Consider the following 26,377-nt stretch of genomic DNA (forward strand, 5'->3'; position numbering starts at 1 on the left):
TTGACTGCTATCATTTTTTTTTTTTTTTTTTTTTTTTTTTTACCCTCCAGTTCCACCTACAGTTACCTTGATTGCCTCTATGGAACTTTTTCATACGGAAGTATTAAAAATACTGAAAGAAGACATAAATAGCAAGAATGCTTTAAAATACTAATTTCTGATAATAATGTAAAAGATGTACTCTATGTTTTACAAGGAAACCTAGATCATTATATTCAATGTACTTCACTCTCATGGCATGTTATTTTTAGTCCTTTTTCTAGTTCTAGCATAAATTTCCTCAATCAAATACTGTGATCGATTTGTGTGTGTGTGTGTGTGTAACAAGAGAAAAATGTTGCACTTCGGTCTCACATTCTAATACTCTTTCTTCAGGTTGACCCTGTATTATGTTGGAATAGGTGTTGCTGCCTTGATTTTTGGTTACATACAGATTTGCTTTTGGATTATAACTGCAGCACGACAGACCAAGAGGATTCGAAAACAGTTTTTTCATTCAGTTTTGGCACAGGACGTCGGCTGGTTTGATAGCTGTGACATCGGTGAACTTAACACTCGCATGACGGAGTAAGAGGATGATATTGTAGTACATTAGCTTTGTTTACATATGTGACATGTAAATGACCTAACTACATTTATTTGCCTGTTTCAGTGACATTGATAAAATCAGCGATGGTATTGGAGATAAGATTGCTCTGTTGTTTCAAAACATGTCTACTTTTTCAATTGGCCTAGCAGTTGGTTTGGTGAAGGGCTGGAAACTCACCCTAGTGACTCTATCCACATCTCCTCTTATAATGGCTTCAGCGGCAGCATGTTCTAGAGTAAGTGAGATGGCTAATGCAATGTTGAATGGAAGCAGCAGTGTGGACTAAATGACACACTGAGTTTGTCCAAAAATGGCTTTTCTATTCGTTTGCCATGTCCCAAACTACAAAGGGATATTATACACCACAAATACTTTTGATTTTGTTCTCCATTAATCCCCTTTCTATCTTCAAGTTATTTGGCTAAAATGAAATGTTTTTAATAGCTTGCTAACATTAAAAACATTTCTCTTCATTTAGCAGTCTAACACAACTTCAAGTGCTAGCATGGATAAAGTATGATGCTGTCATACATGTGATGTGTAGTTGTTGCTGTTGGGACAGCCTTGTTTGTTCTAAATACCCAGATCAACATGTTATGATTCATTTCATTGGGTAGAATGGAATTTTTTATATCATCCTCTTAAAGTTTATATGTATATATACATAAAGATTATTCGAGGCAAGGTCTCACTTTGTCACACAGGCTGGAATGCAATGGGACAAACACGGTTCACTGCAGCTTCAGCTTTGCAGGCTCAAGTCATCCTCCCATCTCAGCCCCCCAAGTAGTTGGGACTACAGGCGACCATGCCCAGCTAACTTTTGTATTTTTTGTAGAGACAGGTTTTCACCATGTTGCCCAGGCTGATCTCTAATTCTTGGGCTGAAGCTGTCCACCCACCTCGGCCCCCCAAAGTGCTGGGATTGCAGGCCAGTGAGCTACCGCACCCAGCCAAGCTTATATTTAAATAAGGCTTTCAATTACATTTCAAATGTCTGCTAATATCTATTTTTATGTACTACATAAATATGTTTCAGTTTTTTAAACAAATTATGTACTTGCATTCTAAATTACATTTTTAGCACTGTTTTGCTGTAAGTATACCACAAAATTGTAATCTTATCTACAGCCTGGTTTTGAAACCAATACTCTTTGTGAAATCTAAAAACAGCAAATGCATCTCTGATATTACTCTTCAAATCATATCTTTTGACAATTCTACCAGTGTATATACTCATCTTCTAGATCGGAGGCACAGTGCTTTAAATTTGGCAATACTAATTGTTCTTTATGGAAATACAATTCATAAAATTTCCAGAGTTTATTTGCTAACAATATACTAATCAACCAAACAAGAATTTTCAGCAATAAAAATATTCTATAGTGGGCTAAGCCCTTAACAATAGGCTTGGAGATTTGGACAGCACGTCTTTACTTAGTGTGAGTCTGAGTGTTGACTGTGTAGCCTTTATAAAAATCTTCATCCTCAGCTTATTTGAAATGAGGAAGGAAATCTCAGTAGAAAGATTGCCTGCAGTAAGTTACTAAGATCAGAACCTTAACTGCCCACAGAAGAGAAGTAAACAAGGAGTTGTAAAGGAATAGCAGTGGGTAGTCTAAATTCTGTCATTGTATTACTTGATCATGAAGAGGAAGCAGGTGAAGGTCAGAGTTGTCCAAATGATGCGATACCAGAGTGGATGGTTTCTAGCTTCCTTCAATTCAACTTGGCAAGTATCTATTAAATACTTGCTAAGTATAAGGCTTTGTGCCAGGTGGTGTTTCCCCTCTAGTGATACACTATAGGAATAAATATCTTTAGTAAGTGAATTCAGAAAATAATGAGTATTACTCAGCTTCTGTTACTCTCTGACTATAACAGTTATCCAAGCATATCTTATATAAAATCAGCTCCTATTATGTGGAATATATTTTTCAGGTGGATAGACTTGCTATGCGAATGGGCAATAGTCATGAATTCACAGCTCTGAAGGCAGTGTCCCCGCTGTTCCCTTTCGTGGAACTGTTGTGCTAATTTCAAAATGTAAAGTGATTAGTAAATGGGACGTATAATAGAGAAAAGGGCATGTGAAATCAGGTAAACCTGTCTAGTCACCAATAGTGATATTTTCCCTTTTCTCTCTGAAATCTTACCTCTTAGTATTTTGACGACAAATTTTGAAAATGCAGAGATAGAGTTTTTAAAAATACCATTAGGCTACTTAGAATTCAAATTCCACCTGACTTAAATGCTCAGTACATTATTACTACGCAGAGCCATTTTTTAACTGTGGTTGTGGTTTATTACAGATGGTCATCTCATTGACCAGTAAGGAATTAAGTGCCTATTCCAAAGCTGGGGCTGTGGCAGAAGAAGTCTTGTCATCAATCCGAACAGTTGTAGCCTTTGGGGCCCAAGATAAAGAACTTCAAAGGTCTGTCCCTTTAAATATAACAAAATATGCTTGGTTTTATTTTCCCCAGTGGCTATTAAGTTGTGTTCTGTTTTTGTAAGGTATACACAGAATCTCAAAGATGCAAAGGATTTTGGCATAAAAAGGGCTGTAGCCTCAAAACTGTCTCTTGGTGCTGTGTACTTCTTTATGAACGGAACCTATGGACTTGCTTTTTGGTATGGAACCTCCTTGATTCTTAATGGAGAACCTGGATATACCATCGGGACTGTTCTTGCTGTAAGTCTTGTTTGAGAACAAGGTATCTGGCCTGGATGATCTTTCCTTACCTAGTTTAGCCAAAATTCCTCTTTGAAGATGAATATTCAAAGATGAATGTTTTTAATAAACAAATATTTGTTTCCCTCAAATTATTTGTACACAGCTTTGAATTATAGTTATGAATTGATGGGATTTATTCATCCAACATGTTTTAGTGTCCTCGTTGTGTCAAGCATCTGCATTCTGCTTTTAGAAGAATCACAATTGAATTCCCCTTGGGAAATACACTGAGTTTTCTTAATCTAGCAGTGAAAAAGGCCAATCTTTTGTGAGACTTTTCCTTGCATCTTGGCTGAGATCAGACAGTGTTCTGCATTCACCTTGCTAAATGTCTTCTCTCCGGAAATGGTCTGTAGAGTTTGCATTCACCTCCTCTTCCTCTGTCCTTTCAGCATGTAGTAATGTTAAAAACAGACTACATACAGTTCTGTCCAATATCACAGTTTGGAGACTTTCAAATTCCTAGGAGTTATGTGTTAATTAATAATTTATTCAGTTATCCTCTCAAGTTACAACAATAAACGGATCAGTTCAGGATTAAGAAATATTTGTCTTGAGGAACCAAAATGATCTGCTCTTTATACTTTGATCCTTGTTTGGCCTTTCCATTCTATATAGATTTCTCTTCTTTCCATTAAATTCATCTTTTGAATTTGAGGCATTCATAATTAAGACTTTAGCTAGTCATTTATTTCATATAAAGTGAAATGTGAACATGAAGGATTTTTCACTCATCCTCGCTCCTCAATTTATGTGTGGCTGGGTAACTGGCTTACTAAGCCTAAGCATCCTCATCTGTATGGTAGGAATAAGAGCTCCTAGCTCGAGGGATTCTTTTATTATTTGACTTTTTGCAGAGATGAATCTGTCTCAAAATGGACAGCTGTTCTCTAACACAAAAATTCAAAACCAGCTTGAGTGAAAACAGTACAATGTCTCTGAGCCAATGAAATCTACTGAATTTTTCTTTTTAAAGTTCAAGGGGTCACCCAGCAAGGAGGAAGGCGCAACTCACCATGGGGTTTATACAAGGCCAGTACACTTCAGTCAGCAGATTTTTCTGATCACACATCCCAGCAAGTGATAACCACAAGACTATGAGATAATCGAAATTTGTTCCATATTAGGAAAAGGCCAAGGATACTTTGGTGATATCTTCCATTCTGTCTTACCTAATTCCTCTAATATTTCTCTGTGAGCTTAAACCAATAATTATATATTACATTCTATTGTCTTTCTTACATAACTGCAGAAAGCTAAATACCATTTTGTTTGTTCCTATAGGTTTTCTTTAGTGTAATCCATAGTAGTTATTGCATTGGAGCAGCAGCCCCTCACTTTGAAACCTTCGCGATAGCCCGAGGAGCTGCCTTTAATATTTTCCAGGTTATTGATAAGGTAAGACCCCTCCTATTGCTTTGAAGAATAACTATCATTACTGCAAGAAGGAGACAAGAAAACACGCACACTCATTTCACTAAAACAATAGGATGGACAAATTTAATGTTGGCCTGTTGTTTATGGGAAAGAGAGATTGCCTTTAAGTCTTTTCTAAGAGGAGATTGCGTAGTATTGAAACCTTCATGTCTAACTCAGTGCACTTCTATAGCAGAAAGGAAACTGGTGTGGAAGAAAACCATCCTTCAACTATTTTTAAAATGTATAAACTGTCAGATTACTCCTTTGAAGATTTACAACATTTCCTTTGTTTTTCCAAGAAACCCAATATAGATAACTTTTCCACAGCTGGATATAAACCTGAATCCATAGAAGGAACTGTGGAATTTAAAAATGTTTCTTTCAATTACCCATCAAGACCATCTATTAAGGTAGGTTAAAACAAATTATACAATCGTGCAGTTTTCTGATATTATCTTCTACTGGCCAAGATCTCTGACAAGATTACTCAGGATCACTTTGGCCAAGATTTTGGTTACTTTGCCTAGAGACTTGAGGAGGTAGACAAATAATGGACAAATAACTCTGAATCAACTAGTTATATTTTGCACAATTCTTTCTATATTCAACTGACTAAAGCATTTTCAGCTCCGTGAAATTCTTCTACTCTGGGTTTGAGAACACATCAAAATGTCTTGGGTTAATGCTGCCACCTATTGGTGGTTCCTAGATGCTACCCCACTCAACATAGATAACTCATTTTAACCCCCTCCTCTCTAACCTAGGAGAATTATGCACATGTGCCTTTCCCTTCTTCCTTTCCTGGGGCTTTTACTGCACCAGCAATTGTGGCAAGTACTTTATCACACACACACACAAACACACACACACACACACACGCAGTTTATCCTACTCCATTCAGCCTTTGACAAGTTCTTGTGAAAATGTGTGTATTTTTGTCTTCCCCCTTTCACTTCATTAGTGTATTTACCAAAAAAGCAGTAGTTGTTAAATATTGCAAAAGGTAATTACTAATGAAACACTTGCTTCATTAAAAAAAGACATGATTTTAAGTGAAATAGATAAAATTACTAATGTGATCAATTTCTAATGTCTGTTACAGAATTTGCATAAAGACCTACCTACTCCTACTTCCTTATTTTATTCTGATTAAAACTTTGATTGAAAATCTCTTATTCAAAGCTCTTTATTTTTTAAAGTTGTGACTTAATTACCTATTACCATTATTGGAATAGTATTGACTTCCACCATTTTTCTTAAGTGTACAGTATTTCAAACTACATTTTGCAACTGCATTTGGATTGGCTTCTTGGGGACTTCAGCACGAATTGTGCCAATATATTGCATGGGAAAGTGTTCTTTGGGTTTTAAACAACTATTTTTAAAATGAACTTTTGAAACATAACCTTTTTTGTTAAACTAAAGAATGAAACTGGGGGGGGGAGGGGTTCACCCATTTTAAATAAATAAAACAAATTCTTTCGAGGAAGGACCAGAAACCAAATCTGGAGTAAAAGTGCAGGTGTGAGAAGAGGTACTCCTACTGGTGGTCCTCGATTTCTCACCTTCTTCAGAGAACTTTTCTCGGCTTGGCCCTTTGAAAGTTTTATGTTTGGCTTATGCAAAGGGTCCATTGCTTTACAAATGGTAAGATCAAAGCAAGAGAATTCAAGGGGAGATTCCCCTGTTTAGGGCTAACTACATACAGATGCAAGCAAGGATAGGTGAGAATTTCTCAACAGGATCACTGTTGTCATTTTGAGAGGGTAATTATTGTGAAGCTTCACTCACATTGCAGATCCCTGGCACACTAAATGCTGTAGCAACCCCAGTCATTGAGAAAATGTTTAAAATGTTCCCTCATGGGTCACCATGAGACCACCAAGGTTTCTAATAATAAACTCTCATCTATTGGGAGACACTAAGGAACTTTGCCAGTTGTTTTATTTTAGAATATGCTTCGCAATTATGTTAATATATTCTAAGGAGGAGCTTCATTCAATAGCTTGTGAAAATATCTGGCAAGATCTCATTCACTTGTTACAAATTAAGACAAGACTTTCATTAGCTTGATAGTCAAAATTCATACAAAATATTTTAGTTGAAAATGTGAACAGTTTACTAGTTAATATTCTGAGAGTGACAGTACTCTTAATTTAGGTCTCCTCTTTACATAGAGAGATAATGATAGATTCTTTTACTACTATTTTCCAAAGTTATTTAGGCCATTACTATGCATGCACATGAAACAAATGTAACAAGATCTAAATTTGTGTTTAAGCTCCACAGAAGAATTTGTTTTCAGTTTATAATTATATATTCATTTTCTGAAAATGTGTCCATCATATTCTCATTGTGGTTTTATGATTTTCTGTCCATACATTCCAATAGATTCTGAAAGGTCTGAATCTCAGAATTAAGTCTGGAGAGACAGTCGCCTTGGTCGGTCCCAATGGCAGTGGGAAGAGTACGGTAGTCCAGCTTCTGCAGAGGTTATATGATCCGGATGATGGCTTTGTAAGTATAGCTAGCAAAACCATGCACAGTCCACCTAATGGAATTTGGAAACACTGCAGGGCTCGCAGATCTGTAACTTTTCATTTTCTTTTTTTTTTTTTTTTTTTTTTTTTTGAGACGGAGTCTCGCTCTGTCGCCCAGGCTGGAGTGCAGTGGCCGGATCTCAGCTCACTGCAAGCTCCGCCTCCCGGGTTTACGCCATTCTTTCGCCTCAGCCTCCCGAGTAGCTGGGACTACAGGCGCCCGCCATCTCGCCCGGCTAATTTTGTATTTTTTTAGTAGAGACGGGGTTTCACCGTGTTAGCCAGGATGGTCTCGATCTCCTGACCTCGTGATCCGCCCGTCTCGGATTTTCAACAGTAGAACTGGGAGAGAAGCCATATTGTTTTCTTTCCTTTGTATCCATTCATTCAGCAAATATTTATTTAGTGCCTACTATGTGTCAGGCACTATTTTGGGTTCTGAAAATACCTAGGTGAATGAAACAGATAAAAATGTGCCCTCATGAAGTTTACATTCTAATAATCAGAGACAAACAATAAAAAAATAAGTAAATTATATAGTATGTTAGAAGGTAGGGAATGTTGTGGAGAAAAATAGCGTATTAACATGTAGCCAGCATCTATCAAGAATTTCCAAGTTTGTCCCGAAAGAATGATGTTGAAAACATCTCCACTTTTCTTTTTTTTTTTTCTTGGAGCTTACAATGTTGTACTTAACTTTCTCAGCCTTGTAAGTGGCATAGAGGATAAGACTGTGATATTCAAAAGGATTAATTCTTAATGCTTCTGTTAAAACTTTCAACAGTTATTTTTATAAGAAAATCTACTCCCCTAGAGCCTGGCTTTATTTAAATTTTACTTCATAGTTTTCATTTGAAGTATCCTAGACCCATGTGACTACATAAGTTATTAGATGAGTGTTACACGTATAAAAGAATTGCATAGAATATCCATGCCGTGACAGAAAACAAGGGTTGGTAAGAAATAGAGACTCTATGAGTTAGAATTACCAAACCCTGGTTTCTGTCACTGGAATATGTTGGGGCAATTGGCAATGGCACCACCTGGGGAGAAGACAGAGGTCACTTATTATTATGTATAGCAATGAATAGGAGACACTTTTGTCTTTTGCAGAGGTGTGAGGTGTTGAAATAATGAAGGCTATTTCCTAGAAGAAACGTAAGGGCCACATCCAAAACTGAAGTTTTTTGTATGTGTCTACATCATAACATTTGTGGAACCTAGAATATGTATCTTTATAATATCTAACTTGTGGATCTTAGAATAAAGATAATCAGATGATCTGGCAACGTTTTAAGCCAATTATTCTTTTGCAGTTTTGTTGGTGTCCATCTACCAGAACAAGTCTACGGACAATATTTATGTTATAAATATTTTATCAAAATATAGTCAGTCTTTCATTTCTAAAATATGCTACTTCTCAGTTTATATTTTGGTCTAGTATGAAAGACCCTAAAATCAATACAGTAAAAGGCATCACAACATGGTTCATTCTTTGGATTGACAGATCACGGTAGATGAGAATGACATCAGAGCTCTAAATGTGCGGCATTATCGAGAACATATTGGAGTGGTTAGTCAAGAGCCTGTTTTGTTTGGGACCACCATCAGTAACAATATCAAGTATGGACGAGATGATGTGACTGATGAAGAGATGGAGAGAGCAGCAAGGGAAGCAAATGCTTATGATTTTATCATGGAGTTGCCTAATGTGAGTACACTGTGCAGCCTGTGTCCTTAGCTTATAGTGGCAGCACTGCAATATTCCAATATAAAGTATTGAAACAACAACTGATGCAGAATAGTAGGGGTGTGATTAAATTCTGGATTGTCCTAGAACAAGCTTGTCCAACCAGTGGCACAAGATGGCTTTGCATGCGGTCCAACACAAATTTGTAAACTTTCTTAAGAGACATTATGAGATTTTTTTGTGATTTTTAAAATCTTGTCACTATTGTTAATTTTAGTGTATTTAATGTGTGGCCCAAGACAATTCTTCTTTCAATGTGGCCCAGGGAAGCCAAAAATTGGACACCCATGTATGAAACATCTATAGAGAAGAATGCATAGTAACAACCAAACGAAGAAATGCATCATTGAAAGGCCAGATTGAAAAGAATCATATTTTGTTCTGCAAATGAAAAGGAAAAAAATGAAAGATATATTAAAGCATAGCAAAGAAATATGAAACAAAATCATCAGGCCAAGCTGAGAAATTATGTCTAAAATGTTTATTTGCGAGGCCATCTTGTGGCTGAGAGTGGGAAAGTCATACACACAATCAGATTAGTTCTGTGACAAACCACAAGAAAAACTAGGATCATTTTTTAAAGCACAGGAAGCTAACATTGCATAAAAAATGTGAAATCAGGCCAGGTGCAGTGGCTCACGCATGTAATCCTAGCACTTTGGGAGGCCGAGCTGGGAAGATACCTGAGGTTAGGAGTTTGACATCAGCTTGGCCAACATGATGAAACCCTGTCTCTACTAAAAAGACAAAAAAAATAGCCAGGCGTGGTGGTGCACGCCTATAGTCCCAGCTACTAGGGAGGCTGAGGCAGGAGAATTGCTTGAACCTGGGAGGTGGAGGTTGCAGTGAGCTGAGTTCCCAGCACTGCACTCCAACCTGGGCAACAGAATGAGACATTGCGGACAAAAAAAAGAAAAAGTGAAATCATATTTGGAAAGCAATATAGTCCCCAAAAAAGTGAAATCATATTTGGAAAGCAATATAGTAAGCTAAAATTCTTGCTAACCAGACTTATGAGATCTTAGAGGGTATTTAGAATTAATAGGGTGCTATAAAGCCATTTTTTTTGTATTTCCTAAAGTATTAGATCCTCAGCATCAGCTGAAATTGTTGTGGGGAGCACCTTGTGATGTATGAAAGGATGAGATTTGTAATTAAAATACATATAAAATTTCACCATCCCAGAGGGTCACAATAACAAAAATGTTTATTTTAATGGGCATATTTCACAAACCACATTTGATGGATTGTAATAATTTTATTCTTATTTTCTAATTTAAAGAATTTGTTATGCCAGTAATTATCTCTTGTCCCCATTATTTAGGATCATAATTAGGACATATTTAGGCCAACAAAATCATTAAAGATTGAAGGTGATTCTTAAATCGTTGGGAACACACGTTTCCTTCTGCTGATGTTTTGCCCCTTTCAATGACCTCCTTTCCTTAAAACATCAGTGCTCTCATTTCCCATTTAGATTAGGGAGCTTTCTGGTACCTCTTAAATCATACCCTGTAAGTTACTACTTGCTTTTACCAAAAGCCCAGTACTACACAAAGATGTCCCTTGCTATAAATCTAATAATAAATTCAGAAGATATAACCCAAATAAACTAAAGATAGTAGCTTATCATGATGAAAACTAAATTCCACAGCCATAGTTAACCAGAAAAATGAGGAGGCACAATAATGAATAAAAGTTCCAGAAGTGGCTAATTTCGGTAGGTGAAAAATTGGGGGATGCTATTGTAAAAAAAAAAAAGTATAGCATTACTTCCCTTATACACAGATTTTAAAATTAATGTATAATAATTAGCTGAAAGTTAGCTTTTCATTAATAAACAACCATGAAATTGGGTAAAACATATGAAGCCAAGGGCAGTTATTGGATGAGAGGTAATGAAAGACTGATTCCTAACAAAGAGGAATCTCATAAAAGTACTCCATGAATTCTGTCTAGTAACACTGAGTTGAAAGGCAAAGATCAAATTTTAGGGAAGCTTGGGCAGCTGGAAAGGTGATAAGAGATCCCCTGTGGCAATGAGGCAGGGGCAGAAGGCCATGTCTGTGTGGGCATCCCTCAGGAATCCCTGTCTGAGGATAAGACTACCTACCCAAGGCTTACCAGAGAGTGGCAGCCATAAAGCTGCAAGCAGAACACTGGATAGAAGTCAGGCAGTGATGTGGGGGTGTTGAAAGTGCAGCCCAGCTGGAATGGAGAGATCACATTAACACCTTTTTAACACCCCAGGCAAGTAGCTAAAACACCAAAAAAGCCACACCTTAGGAGTCATGACCACACCTTAGAGTAAGATCTACCTGCCCTAACAAACCCTGAGACCAAGCCATGACAAGATGCCCAGAGGAGAGAGGTTTTGGAGGTTGTGTTCCGACAAGTTATGTGGCTTTCTCCAAATTCACCCCAAGGAAACCTAAAATGAAGATTGCACAAGTTCAAGATCAGTCAGTACTTGAGTTGCCTACCATGACAAAAATCGGCAGTTTATTTTTCAGAAGAAAACAGAACTCAGAGTCTCTTCAGCACAACAATCACAGTACTCAGTACATCATTTACAAAAATCAGACATGCAAAGAAACAGAAAAATATGGCTTGTATGCAAGAAACATAATCCTAAATGTTTATTCTTTAAGAAAAGGGCTTCAAAATACATGAAGCAAAAAACTGATACATCTGAAAGGAGAAAGACAAATCCACAAATTTACTTGAGGTCTTCAGTGCTTGATAGAATATGTAGGTGTAATATTAGTAAGAATATGAATGAACAAACTATCAAGCAACTAGATTTCACTGGCATTTATAGGACGTTCCAGCCAACAACAGCAGAATACACTCTTCTCAAGTGCACGTGGAACATTCTCTAAAATAAACAGTATTCTGGGCCATCAAAACAAACAAAGCAAAACCTTAGCTCTTTCAAAGAATAGAAAACATAGAAAATATGTTCTCAGACCATAATAGAATTAAACTACACAAATATTTGAAATATCACAAAAAACACTTCTAAAGAATGTTTATCTCAAAAGAGAAATTTTGAGAAAAATTAAAAACTATTCTGAACTAAATCAAAATGAAATTGCAATGTATTAGTATTTGTGAGATATAGTTAAAGTACTGCTTTGAGAGAAACTTATCGTATTTAATGCTTATTTTTAGAAAAGAAAAAATATCTACAATCTACAACCCTAATTTTCACCTAGAGAAACTAGAGAAGGAAGAGCAAATTAACCCAAAACAAGCAAGACTAAGTAAATAGAAATCACAGTAGAAATCAGTAAAATCCAAAACTGAAAAACAGCAATGATTGAAACCAAAAGCTGAAAAGATTTTTAAAAAAAGTATAACTGTAGCAAAGCTGAAAAAAGAGAGAAAGAAGAGAAATGAACAGTATCAGGAATGAAAGATGGTACATGGCTATTGATTTTAAGGATATTAAAAGGTTAATAAGGAAATATTATCAACAATGTTATGCCTGTAAATTTTATAACTTAGGTGAGGGTCAATTACTTGAAAGATACAAATGACCAAAACTCACTCAAAAATAAATAAATAAATAAATAGTAAATAAATAAATAAATAAATTTAGTGTATCTATAATTATTTCAAAAAAAACAGCTGGGCGTATAATCCCAGCACTTTGGGAGGCTGAGGTGGGCAGATCACTTGAGGAAAGGAGTTTGTTACCAGCCTGGACAACATAGTGAAACCCTCTACTAAAAATATAAAAAATTAGCTGGGCGTGGTGTTGCACACCTGTAATCCCAGCTACTTGAAAGGCTGAGATAGGAGAATCACTTGAACTCAGGAGGCAAAGGTTGCAGCGAGCTGAGATGGCACCACTGCACTCCAGCCTGGGCAAAAGAGCAAGACTGTGTCCCCACTGCTCTCCTCCCACCAAAAAAAAAAAAAAAAAAAAAAACTGGATGTCTAAATAACAGCAACAGTTACAAATGAAGTTAAAATAAAAAGCAATATTCACAATAGCATCAAAAACCAAAATTCTTTTTTTTTTTTTGAGACGGAGTCTCGCTCTGTCACCCAGGCTGGTGGCCGGATCTCAGCTCACTGCAAGCTCCGCCTCCCGGGTTCACGCCATTCTCCTGCCTCAGCCTCCCAGGTAGCTGGGACTACAGGCGCCGCCACCTCGCCCGGCTAGTTTTTTGTAGTTTTTAGTAGAGACGGGGTTTCACCGTGTTAGCCAGGATGGTCTCGATCTCCTGACCTCGCGATCCGCCCGTCTCGGCCTCGCAAAGTGCTGGGATTACAGGCTTGAGCCACCACGCCCGGCCTAAAAAACAAAATTCTTAATAATAAATTTAATGAAAGACTTGCAAGTCTTCTAGTAAAAACTATAAAATGCTGATAGACATGAAAACATCTAAAGAAATAGGAAGTGCCTTATTCATTGATTTAGAAACTTCATATTTTCAAAGATTTGCATTCTCTCCAAGTTGATATATAAATATTATGCTTTATCAATCAAAATCTCACCAGTTTTTATGTGTATGTGTAGAAATCGACATGTTGATTCCAAAATCTATTTGGAAATTCAAAAGACCAATAGCCAAAACAATTTTGAAAGAAAGACCAAAGCTGGAGGACCTAAATATCTAATTTTAAGACAGCAATTAAGATCGTGGTAGTGGCATAATGATGGTTGTATAGATCAGTACAATGGAACAGAGAGACCAGAAATAGATTCACAAATACCTACTCAGTTAATTTTTGACAAGGCCAATGGAACTCAGTGGGGGTAAGAAATATCTTTTCAACAAATGGTGCTGGAACAATTGGCTATCCTTGTGGAAAAAATAAAATGTGACCTTTACTTTACATCACACACAAAAATTAATTTGCCATAGGCCTTGTACCAAAATTGTAACGCTTAAACTTCAAAAATTAAAACTTATGAAAATATCTTTGTGACTTTGAGATAGGCAAAAGTTTCTTAGAGTGAAAAGCATTACTATAAAAAAATGATAAACTGGAGTTTATTAAAATTAAAACCTCCTTTTTAAAAGACATCATTTAGAAAACAAAAAGGCAAGACAGAGCACAAGAAAATATTTATAATATACAGTGTCCGCCAAGGACATGAATCCAGAATGTAAAAAGAACTGCTATAGCTTGATGATGAGACAAAAAATAGAAATTAAAAATGGGCAAAAATTTGAACAGACGTTTTACAAAATAATCAAATGAACAATACATACATTGAATATGCAATATTATTAGTCACCAGGGAACTCTAAAATAAAACGATAATGAGATACCATTTTACCCTCTTAGAATAGCCAAAATTAAAAAGACTAACAAATGTAACTTTTGGTGATGATGTAAGCAATTAGATCTCTCATTCATTGAAATAAAAGTGAAATCAGTACAAGCATTTTAGAAAGCAATTTGGTAGTTTATTATAATGTTAAACATACACTTATGACTGAGCATTCTATTCCTACGTATTTATTCAAAAGAAATGAAAACATGACCACAAAAAGTATCTTGTACATGAATATTCATAGCAGCTTTATTTATAATAGCCAAAAATAGGAAACAATTTAAGTGTTCATCAGCAGTTGAATGAATAAACAAATTGTGATAGATCTATTTTTTCTTTTTTTTTTTTTTTTGAGATAGGGTCTCACTCTGTCACTTAGGGTGGAGTGCAATGCACAATCTCAGCTCACGACAGCCTCGACTTCCCAGGCTCCCAGGCTCAGGCAGTCTTTCCACCTCAGCCTCCTGAGTAGCTCATACCACTATACCTGGCTAATTTTTGTATTTTTTGTAGAGACAGGGTTTCACCATGTTGCCTAGGCTGGTCTCAAATTCCTGGCTTCAACCAATCCATCCCCCACAACCTCCCAAAGTGCTGGGATTACAGGTGTGAGCCACCACACCCGGAAAAATTGTGATAGATCTAGAGTTGCCAGATGAAATACTGGATTCCCAGTTAAATCTGAATTTCAGATAATGAATAATTTTTTAGCAATATTGCATAAAACATACTTATACTAAAAAAAATTCACTGCTTTTCTGAATTCAAATGTAACAGCTTTGTGTTTTCCTCTGTGTTGTTTGTTTTTGCTAAATCTGGCAACCCAAGGTAAACTCGCATTGTGTGGAACACTACTTAGCAATACATAGGAGTGAACAACTGATATAACACGGATGAATATCAAAAACATAACGCTAGGTAAAAGAAACAAGCCAAAGAAGTACATACTGTATGATTTTATTTACATGAAGTTCTAAATTCAGCAAAATTCATGTATAGTGATAAAAATCAAATCAGGCGTATCTGGAGGCAGGGTGTGGGTTTTGACTGAAAAAAGTGACATGAGGAAACCTACTAGGGCTACAGAAACGTTCTATATCTTTATTGGTGTGGTGGTAACATGGATGTACCCATCTGTCAATACTCATAGAGTTATATCCTTAAAATGGATGCATTTTATTGTGTATAAATTTCTTCAATAAGGCTGTTTTTTAAAATGTGAAGATCAATCTCTAGAAATTATGGGTTTAGAAAGAATATTTAAATTTATCTCCGTGAAGAAATGAACTTTGAATCAGGGACGTAACCCAGTAGAATATTACTAGCCATGTTTCCTGGATGCTAGAAGTTACCCCTACTGCAAATATGAAAGAAAAAATATCTACTTTGTTAAAGATAAATTTATTTTAAAACAAATCAAAAGAACACCAAAAAAGTCTCTTAAGGTGGAAAAAAGTTTCAGGGGAAAGTTTGTTTTTGCAGTAGTTTTTTTCATACTGTTTTTCAGAGTATCCAGGAAGGAAATTGTGGGTAACATACCAAATTGCTAATAAACACTGCAGAAAATAGTTATTTGTATTACAGTGGTTCTTTTAAAGATTTCAAAGCATTCTAAAAATATCTAAAAGAGATTTTCACATTAGTTTAAATTATGATTAATTTTTCTCAATACACTTGATTATAGTATGGTCTAATTTCTTTTAGTCCTAGCCAAATTTTTCTTATGTCCTCTCTCCTTTGGGCTCTTTTTTTCACAGTGGTTTGTTTTCACAAAGAACAAATCAAAAGTCATAAGCACCCAGAGGCTGAAGTACTGATTAAGCTAATATTAAAACACAACTGGGGTTGTCATTTCCTGTTCTAACCATTTGATCACACTGACTTCTGTTTCTGTGCTTCTTTCCTATTTTGCATTAGAAATTTAATACATTGGTAGGGGAAAAAGGAGCTCAAATGAGTGGAGGGCAGAAACAGAGGATCGCAATTGCTCGTGCCTTAGTTCGAAACCCCAAGATTCTGATTTTAGATGAGGCTACTTCTGCCTTGGATTCAGAAAGTGAGTCAGCTGTTCAAGCTGCACTGGAGAAGGTAAGTGAGCAGAAACGTTTCTTATTTCCATACTCCTGGTTCATTATTGTTTTTAAGTACAAGAAAGTATAGATCTGTAGTAGATCACTCAAGTTCAGAGCCCTCCTTAAGGTATGAAGGCAGGATGTTCATCCACGTTAGAATTTATGTGATGACTATAGGAACTGGTTTAGAGGAGAGAGGAGATTTGGTGGTTGGTTTGTGCTAGAAATATATATATGAGGCTCATAGACAAGCAGTCATCCAGCCTATACCTTCATTCCAAGAGGTTTGCACTTTTCACCTCCCTAGAGTGGCCCACCACTATCATCACTGTTATAACCATGCCCATCCTTTGCTTCTTCTACATACACCTGTGGGATTCTCTTCTCCAACCACTTTTCTTCTTTAGGATACCCCCAGGTATTCATTTTGACCTAATTTCACCTCAAGTGGAGAATCGCTGACCTTGAACCAGCGCCCTTCAACAGCTCTGGCCTCTCAAACCTTACCCTGACCTCCTGCTGACTATGAGCTTCTGTACATACCTCAAGACCATATGCAGTTGTGGCCCTGCACCAAATTGCACTGCATCTAGGAGGGGAGTTGGCAGTGGCGATATGAAAAACCATTGAACACTTTTCTCGATGGCCCGACTCCCTTATAAACCAGAGCCTTCAGACCCCTTACAAGGCTTAATGGCACATTTTACTTTGCATTTGCTTGGAAATGAGTTAAGTGCTTTTTTCTCTAAGAAAATCGCAGGTTGTTTTTTTTTTAAATGCTGCCTTTATGGAACCAGAAACGGATACTGGCAGGCTAAATGTTCACTGCTTATTGAAAAATCTCGTAGTCACTATTATTTAGTAGCAAATCAGATTGTGCAAGTTTGAACGCTTGTTTCCCACCCATGATAACAGTGCCATATGTTGCTTGTGTGATAAATAAATAATCTTTGTTTACTGTTGACACTTCGGCAATTTGGTTCATCTTGGTACAGAAAATACAAAGACAGGACTAATGTTTTATTCTTTTTTTATATTTAGTAACTAGGACAGGGATCTGCATTTAGACTATATTCAAGTCTCACTCTGTCGCCCATGCTGGAGTGCAGTGGCATGATCTCGGCTCACTGCAACCTCTGCCCACTGGGTAAGAGCGATTCTCCTGCCTCAGCCTCCGGAGTAGCTGGGATTACAGGTGTGTGCCACCACGCCCAGCTAATTTTTGTATTTTTAGTAGAGACAAGGTTTTGCCATGTTGACCAGGCTGGTCTCAAACTCCTGACCTCAGGTGATCTGCCCACCTCGGCCTCCCAAACTGCTGGGATTACAGGTGTGAGTCTCCACACCCGGCCAGTTATATAAGATTTTTAAAAATGCATTGTAATAGGCTTTCCAATTGTTTTGAAGGTTTGATGTTGTGCCCGTAGTCTTTTCATCCACTGGTAATCACTTTAGGTAATCAAAACTAGTTCAGACTTTTAAAATAAGTAGATGCTTGGTGACATAATAAACTAATAAATGTTTTTCTTATTGGTTAATATGAAATATCTATCAAAAGTGAAAAAAGAAGAATGCAGATGTTTGTAATCTGATTCCAAAATTACACAAAATAGTAACTGTGAAAAAAATGAAGGCAACATATGAAAATAATAACAGTTGTGTGGCAGAATTATGGGGGAATATAAATTATTTCAAAAATTCATTTACTGTCACTGTTTTTCCACTGTTTAAAGGAGAAAGAGATTAAATCAATGTAGAAATAGGTGTGAAACTGCTTTATGTATGGTTTGCTGGGTGAGGGTAAAGGGTAACCAATAGGATGAAAAGTAGCATAGTAAACTAGATTAATTGCATACTCTTTGGTTTACTGGAAAATGGCTTATGGAGAAGGGGAGAGTTCAAATATAGGCAGGGTGATGGAAGCTGTAGCACCATAAGAGCCCTCTCCACTCACCACCGTAGACGACAGTTATGGAAGCAAGCCCTTGGAGTGGGCTCTAGGTAAGAAAGGTAGGACATCCAGCAGGTCTTGCTCCTGATCAGCTGTATAAGAGGCCCCAGACTCTGTTACATGACACAGCCTAACCCACACAGCAGTTTTCTGCTGCTCAAAATATCCTGCAAGCCACTAACCAACAAAAAAAGGCATAATGAAATGTGTCCCTCCTCCCTGGTGATAGAATCTATACCCATTTCACTCCACAACCTGCCCTCACATATCCCTTCCATCCCCTCCTCTCCATTACTCATTTATCTTCCACTTATACGAAGTTCTAGAACCTGTGAAACAAATCAATGGTATTTAAAAAAATCAAGTCAGCAATTTCTTAGGGCAGGGGTGAATTTTAACTAAACAGCAACATGAAGGCACTAACACCCTTCTCCTCGCTTGGACTATTACAGTAGCTGACTCTGCATCAGCCCATGCCCTCTTCGATCTGTTCTCAACACAGCAGCCAAGTGCTGCTATTCAAATGCAAATTTGGTGACATCACACTTCTACTTCAAATCATCCAATAACTCCCCGCCTCACTCTAAGTAAAAGCCAAATTCCTCACAGTAAGCACAAGACTCTATGGAGCTGGATTCCAAGCTCCTTCTGGAACCTTTCTTCCTACCATTCTCCCCAACAATGCCTGCTTCTTAAACATACCCTCGCACTTTTCATCAGCTAACACACAATGCATATGTTGTTTATTTTGCGATTGTCTCTCTTTCCCCACTTCAGTGTAAACTCTCTGGTGGTGAAGGCTTTGATTGATTAACTGCAGCATCCCCACCTCTAGAGCAATGCTGGCCCCAATAGACAGAAAGCCAAGAGATATTGTTGGATGGACTTCAATGAGTGTGATCCAGGATACTTCTGAGACCAGAAATACTCTTTTTTCTTTCTTTCTTTCTTTCTTTTTTTTTTTCGAGACCGAGTCTCACTCTGTCACCCAGGCTGGAGTGCAGTGGTGCGATCTTGGCTCACTGCAACCTCCACCTCCCCTGCCTCAGCCTCCTGAGTAACTGGGATTACAGGCACGTGCCACCACACCCAGCTAATTTTTGTATTTTTAGTAGAGACAGGGTTTCACCATATTGGTCAGGCTGGTCTCAAACTCCTGACCTCGTGATCTGCCCACCTCGGCCTCCCAAACTGCTGGGATTACAGGCGTGAGCCACCGCACCCAGCGAGACCTGAAGTGTTATTTTCTGGACTCCTTGATTTAGAATAACTACAAACTAGTTTTGTTTCACTAATGATCAAGAAGAATTTCTAGCATCAGCGAATAAAGGTTCCTGCCATAGGGTGTGAGTTTCACTCTGCCACTAGTTTTGACCTGGTGTGCCAATGCAGCAGGTTTCCAAGCTGCCCCACTAGTAGGAGACAGCAGTGAGCACCTGCAGGCCCTGGGGAAGCTGAGGAAACCCACACTGATTCTGTGACAAAGCCTGTGAAAGCTCTTTGAAATGTTACAAGTGGTATGCAAATCTAAGGCATAATTATTATTAAGGGAATTTCAGCCACACCACATCAATGGAGAACCTCTAAAAAGTCCCTTTGGTAATTATGTAGGAAGAGTTATCATCACAGTATTATTCTTTGAAAATACAGGGTTGCTTTCCTGCAGCCCTCATGGGCATCTCTCAACCATCACTGTACTTTCTCCCTATGATGTGCCCTATTGGTCTTCCTCCAAGACCTCTTACATTGTATTTATAATACTTAGAGGACTGGACAATAAGGAAATTGGTATATTACATTAAGCTGTGGGCCACTTAATTAAATTAAGTTCTAAGAAGTGATTATCCAAAGTCGAAGTTGAATCAGAGCAAATTTTACACACACACACACAAATGCATACACATTTTGTATGTCTGTATCAATTAAATATCTCACTCTGTATTTGGAATTTCAAAAAATAATTTATAGCAACACTATAATAGTTGGGAACAGAAAGGGAATTTGTCCAAGGGAATTTCCTTGGCTGAAATTTAGACAGAAAATCAAAGGTAACACACAGAATACCTCATGGGAAAAACATGATTGGTTATTTTATAAACCTGCTTAATGAAGCTCACATTTGTAGGGCTTGATGTTAAATTCTAAGCCACTAACTTCTTCTAGGGTAATGGTTCTTCTCCTTTAATAGATCAGGGCCCCTTTGAGAATCTGATTGAGAAAGGGAAAAATAAACCACCATAACTCCTTAGAAAAGTATACAAATTCACTTACACAAAAAGACTTACATGTACTCTTGAGGGGTTCATAGACCCCTGAAGCCATTTGTGGGTCCTTATTTTAGATGGAACAAAGGAACAAATGGATGATCAGAGCTAATTCTCACAAGACCCCTACAAGGTTAAGACATTTATTCTCCAAAACACACTGAAGCACAGGGAGGTTAAGTAATAGCTAGGCACAGTGAAGCCAGCACCTGGACCAGTCATCCTTCTGCCTCATTCATGTAACCACCAGGCTATATTGCTTCAAGACTAGACTACCAGGAGGTAGAGCTAAAACCGATTCCAGATCAGGCTTCAAACCTCTTAATAAACATAGAATTATCATTTGATCCAAAAATTTCACTTCTGAGTATATGCCCAAAATAATTGAAAGCAGAGTCTGAAAGAGATATTGGTATACCAGTGTTCATAGTAGCATCATCTACAGTAGCCAAAAGGTGAAAACAATCCAAATGTCTGTTGACAGATAAAAGGATAAAGAAAATGTGGTATATACTTACAATAGAATAGTATCAGTCTTTAAAAGGAAATTCTGATGATGCTAAAATATGAATAACCCTTGAAGAATTATCCTAAGTGAAATAAAACTGACAAGAAAGGATCCATATTGCTTAATTCTGCTAGTATGAGATACATACAATAGTCAAATTCAGAGATGGAAAGTAGAAGAGTGGTTACTAGGGACTTGGGGGAGGGGAAAGTGGGGAGTTAGTGTTTAATGGGTATACAATTTCAACATGAGATGATGACAATTTCTGGAGATGGGTAGTGGTGACAGTTGCACAATAATGTGATTAAGATTGTAAATTTTATGTTAGGCTTTTTTTATTTTGAGATGGAATCTTGCTCTATTACCCAGGCTGGAGTGCAGTGGCGTGATCTCAGCTCACTGCAACCTCCGCCTCTCAGGTTCAAGCAATTCTCCTGCCTCACCCTCCAGAGTAGCTGGGATTACAGGCACACATGACCACACCCAGCTAATTTTTATATTTTTGGTAGAAATGGGGTTTCACCATGTTGGTCAGGCTGGTCTCAAACTCCTGACCTCAAATGATCCACCTGCCTTGGCCTCCCAAAGTGCTGGGCTTACAGGTGTGAACCACTGTGTCCAGCCAGGCATGTTTTTACCAAAAAGGAGAGAGAGAGAGACAGAGAATAGTAATCTGAGCCTGAGTACAAAAGAACAGTGAAAAAAATAATAAATAAAAGAATGGTGACAAAGAGGAATTTGGCCTCTCAGAGTCAGAAGGATCCTACCCTTTAAAATGGCTATAATGGTAAATTCCGTATTATGCATATTTTTCCACAATTTTAAAAACAAAATACAACTAGCCTTTTTTCGAAAACCACACTCACACTGTCTTCTTGGGAAAGAAATTCAAACCATACTCCAAATCGAAGCTCTCATGTGGGTTAAACCCACTTTTGTTCCCATAAGTTGTTTATTTTTATACTATTGTATAAATAACGAGTAGATTTCTCTTTTATAAATTTAGGTCACTGTTACTTAGGGGGACATTTCAAGGTTTTAAAGAATATAGTAAAAGGTCTTCTAAGATATAATTAAATATTTTCCCATGATATGGATAAGCATCTTGGTGATTTCTATAAATTAAAATTATTCCTAAGCCTTTCACTCCTCCCAAAATAAGGAAAAGGCCTATAGAAGATATTGATTTTCCTAAGTGCTGTCAAATAATGCTCTTAATGTATTATTTATCAAGAATAAAAATAGGTAAGGTATTATGCTCTTGTGGAAAAAAATAAACTAATTATTGCAGCATTTTCTCTTCTTACCCACCATTTACTTCATCATTTATTTTTTATTGCAAATTTCTCCACAAACGCTTAAATGATTAGTTTGTTAACAAAGTTAAGTAAAGCTGGGTGTGGTGGCTCACACTGTAATCCCAGCTACTTGGGAGGCTAAGGTGGGAGAATTATGTGAGACCAGGAGTTCAGTACCAGCTGGGCAACATAGCAAGACTTTGTCTGTAAAGAAAATAATAAAACGATTTTTAAAAAGTTCAATGATTAAAGGTATTAAATGATGATAGATAATTTTACGTTATCTCCAATTCTTAATTTTCATGTTAACTTATTTAGAAGTGACAATGAAGAGATTCCAGGCCATAAAAAGAAAACATTTTACTATTATTATGTTATTATTTCACGTTCCTAGTTAGGTAGTACATGTGGCTTCATTTTAGCAGAGTTTAGATTTTGAAAGTGTTTCTTTTCTAAAGGGTCTTAACCCAAGCATTCATGCATTCACATGAGTAGATTTCTGCAAGTTGGAAAGAAGGGTCAAGGAGCAGGTGAATCACTCATTAAAAGTGACTTCTAAGTTCCTGATATTTTGCTATTTGTCATCCTACTTGACAAAAAAGAAAGCATTCTCAGACCAGTGAGGTGGTCTGATAGTAACCTCACATTGTTGAGCCTTGGAACCCATGTCGACCCAGAAGAACACTAAGCCAATTGGCTTTCAACATCACAGTCAGGTAGTTAAGAAACAAAAGGCTGTGTTTCCCTCTCACTACCATGGTGACCTTATTATAAAAGATGACCAACTAAAATGTGATACCCTAAAAGAAAAGACACTGAAGAGTAGTGAGAAGTTCTCAGACTGTATTCTCGGAGAACTAGGGTACTAGGGTCTCCAAGGAGCCTCTCAAGTAGTGACAGAGGTGGTGAGGTGAGGTGGAAAAGCAGGTAGGGCTGTACCCTCGACTCCCCCGCCAATTCAGGCAATGAACCGATCCATTTATCTGGATGAGATATGAATGGATGGATAGATAGATAGATAGATAGATAGATAGAAATATACATATAGATATAGATATATAAGCTTCCAGATGAGCTTTTGTTGAAAGGATTTTGCAGTTAAAAAAAAAAAAAGGTTGGGCCAGGCGCAGTGGCTCATGCCTGGAATCCCAGCACTTTGGGAGCCTGAGGCAGGTAGATTGGGAGTTCAAGACCAGCCTGACCAACGTGGAGAAACCCCATCTCTACCAAAAATAAAACATTAGCCAGGCATGGTGGCACATGCCTGTAATCCCAGCTACTCGATAGGCTGTGGCAGGAGAATCGCTTGAACCCAGGAGGTGGAGGTTGTGGTGAGCTGAGATCATGCCATTGCACTCCAGCCTGGGCAACAAGAGCAAAACTCCATCCCAAAATAAAAAAAAAAAGGTTGACGATAACAGCACTACATCATGGAGCACATGTGACTGATGAGCCCCAAATCCAACTGACTCAACCTTCTGGAAGGCAGTGAGTGGGAACTTGTGTTCTCCTAGGTTTTCTACACCACACTTGCCCCCAGGATACTAGAACTCTCTGTGCTGACAGGCTTCTCCAGAAAGTGTATGACGCCTGGTAAAACGCTCTCAAATGCTCAAGGCTTTGTATTGTTTTCCTTTCTTTTCCTGCTGCCCTCTATGGTTATGGCAAGTCCCATAACCATCACTGGTGAGAATCTAGCTGATCTCCTCAGGCCCGTATCTCTGCCTAGCAATTCTGGGAGGGATGTTTTAAAGCACCCTCTATTTCAAAGTCCAAGATAATGACCTGGTAATGTATGGCTGTGCATGGAATTGTAAAGTAATCTGAAAAATGTCAGCGATGTATCAAGTAGAGACCTGTCTTTCTGGTGACCTTTGTTTGGTCAAATACCTAATTGTTTGGCTTTTAGCTTTGTATAATCTGTGAAGTAGGAGAGGAGATAGTAGGAAATTCTTTCAATATTGTACTTTCTAGAAGAAATAATACAACAAAGACGTGTTGAAAATCTACCACACTATCTGCTTTGAGGTATCTGGAACCACAGCGGGATGAATTGCACTATCTACCTATCTTTACACTAATTCTGGCTACAAGACAAAGTATCAGCTCAAATTTTCCTGATCAGTTTTTTAGCAGGCTTTAGCTACCAAAATCTCTTCTATGTTTTAAGTCTGAAGCAATTACTGTTGAATTTCTTGTTGTTGTTCACTATGGGGAGTATATCAGTTTTAGGTCACATTGATGATCTAGTAGAGATGTATTTTTCTAGTATACTTGATAGTATACCTGAGTATGTACAGTACATGTAGGCCCATTTTATGGACCTCTGAGGCACAGTTTTTTTCCTATTAAGTTATTAGATATTTCTGTGATTTTATTTGATGCACTTAGATACAAATTCATGCTATAATAAATTAAATTGTAATAAAATATCTACCTTAATCAAACGTTTATAGTTTAGGCCAGGAGCCTAGCAAAGTAAAGATGACACAGATGTAATGCTTGATAAGTAAATAAATATGAGAAGAGATATATATTAAAATACCTGTGGAGTGAACCCCCTATGAAGAAAAGAAGGTCTATAATAATATAAACCTGTATCAGGAAACCTTGTGATTCTGATTCTGTGAACAGAAGGATACATGGAATTCTCAGACCTTTCCTAGTTGCAACCTTTTAATTGTTTGACTTTATATTCTGTCCCCTCAAATTCTCCTTAGACTGTGATATGTTAATGCTGTTTTTTATATTTTCTAATTTAATTCCACACACACTAATTTGTTTGAGAAATGTTGGATAGTATTGTGAAATAATGGAGCTAATGGGTCACATCATGTGGCTTCATGAGTAAGATTTGAGATCTGTTTGCTTTTGGAAAACAACATCCGTAACTTTGAGGAAACAGAATAAATAGGAGATTTATCAAATAAATATGGGCCAGTAGGCTAGGTGCCTGAGTGTTTTTGCCTTCACGGTTATCAGGTTTCTAATACATACCAACCCAAAACAGCGTCCTTGGACTTTCTTTTAAAGGGCTGTAGGCAAGTCCCAGGTCTCCAAGACCCACAATAGAATTCAAACTTGAACTGTGAAAGAGAGGAGTGGTATCAGCATATAAGCTGAATATCTTACCTCTAAAAAGGAAGACAAATCAGACGAACTCAAATTGAGATATTCTACAAAACATCTAACCAGTATTCTTTTTTTTTTTTTTTTTTTTGAGGCGGAGTCTCGCTCTGTCGCCCGGACTGGAGTGCAGTGGCCGGATCTCAGCTCACTGCAAGCTCCGCCTCCCGGGTTTACGTCATTCTCCTGCCTCAGCCTCCCAAGTAGCTGGGACTACAGGCGCCCGCCTCGTCGCCCGGCTAGTTTTTGTATTTTTAGTAGAGACGGGCTTTCACCGTGTTAGCCAGGATAACCAGTATTCTTTAAAACTATCAAGTTCATCAAAAACAAGGACAACCTGAGACACTGTAACAGCCAAGAGGAGCCTAAGGAAACATGATGATGAAATGTATTGAGATATTCAGGGGTGGGGATCCTAGAACAGAAAAAGAGCATGAGTTGAAAATTAGAGAAATCTGAATAAAATATGGAGTTTAGATATCATGATATGTCAATAGTGGTTCAGTAGTTGTGGCAAATGCATCATAGAAATGTAAGATGTTGGAACTGGGGGATATTGTGTGCAGGGTACATGGAAGCTTCCTGCACTATCTTTGCAATTTTTTGGTAAGTCTAAAACTATTGTTAAGAAAAAAAGAAAAAAAAAGGTTGGCGATAACAGCACTACATCATGGAGCACACATCACCCCGATGAGCCCCAAATCCAATTGAGGCAATCTTCTGGAAGGCAGTGAGTGGGAACTCACTGTTCACTTAAAAAAAAAAAAAAACTACTCATATTTTTAACCAATTTTGTTATACCATTCATAAGGGTGTGCTGTATAAGT

At 37.5% G+C, this 26,377-nt stretch overlaps 1 protein-coding gene across 1 annotated transcript in view; it reads left to right on the plus strand.

Annotated features, from left to right (window-relative positions):
- Positions 1-26,377, plus strand: part of ABCB5 (ATP binding cassette subfamily B member 5) — a 130,888-nt gene that overhangs the window by 17,520 nt on the left and 86,991 nt on the right. The window contains exons 5-13 of the mRNA XM_033193035.1: positions 376-567; positions 653-824; positions 2,902-3,026; positions 3,107-3,284; positions 4,611-4,724; positions 5,045-5,155; positions 7,137-7,262; positions 8,793-8,996; positions 16,249-16,419. Coding sequence (XP_033048926.1) covers positions 376-567; positions 653-824; positions 2,902-3,026; positions 3,107-3,284; positions 4,611-4,724; positions 5,045-5,155; positions 7,137-7,262; positions 8,793-8,996; positions 16,249-16,419 — 1,393 coding nt within the window. The remainder of the gene's footprint in view (positions 1-375; positions 568-652; positions 825-2,901; positions 3,027-3,106; positions 3,285-4,610; positions 4,725-5,044; positions 5,156-7,136; positions 7,263-8,792; positions 8,997-16,248; positions 16,420-26,377) is intronic.

The sequence above is a fragment of the Trachypithecus francoisi genome, unplaced genomic scaffold (assembly GCF_009764315.1).
Source record: "Trachypithecus francoisi isolate TF-2019V2 unplaced genomic scaffold, Tfra_2.0 Lachesis_group4, whole genome shotgun sequence".
Lineage (NCBI taxonomy): Eukaryota > Metazoa > Chordata > Mammalia > Primates > Cercopithecidae > Trachypithecus > Trachypithecus francoisi.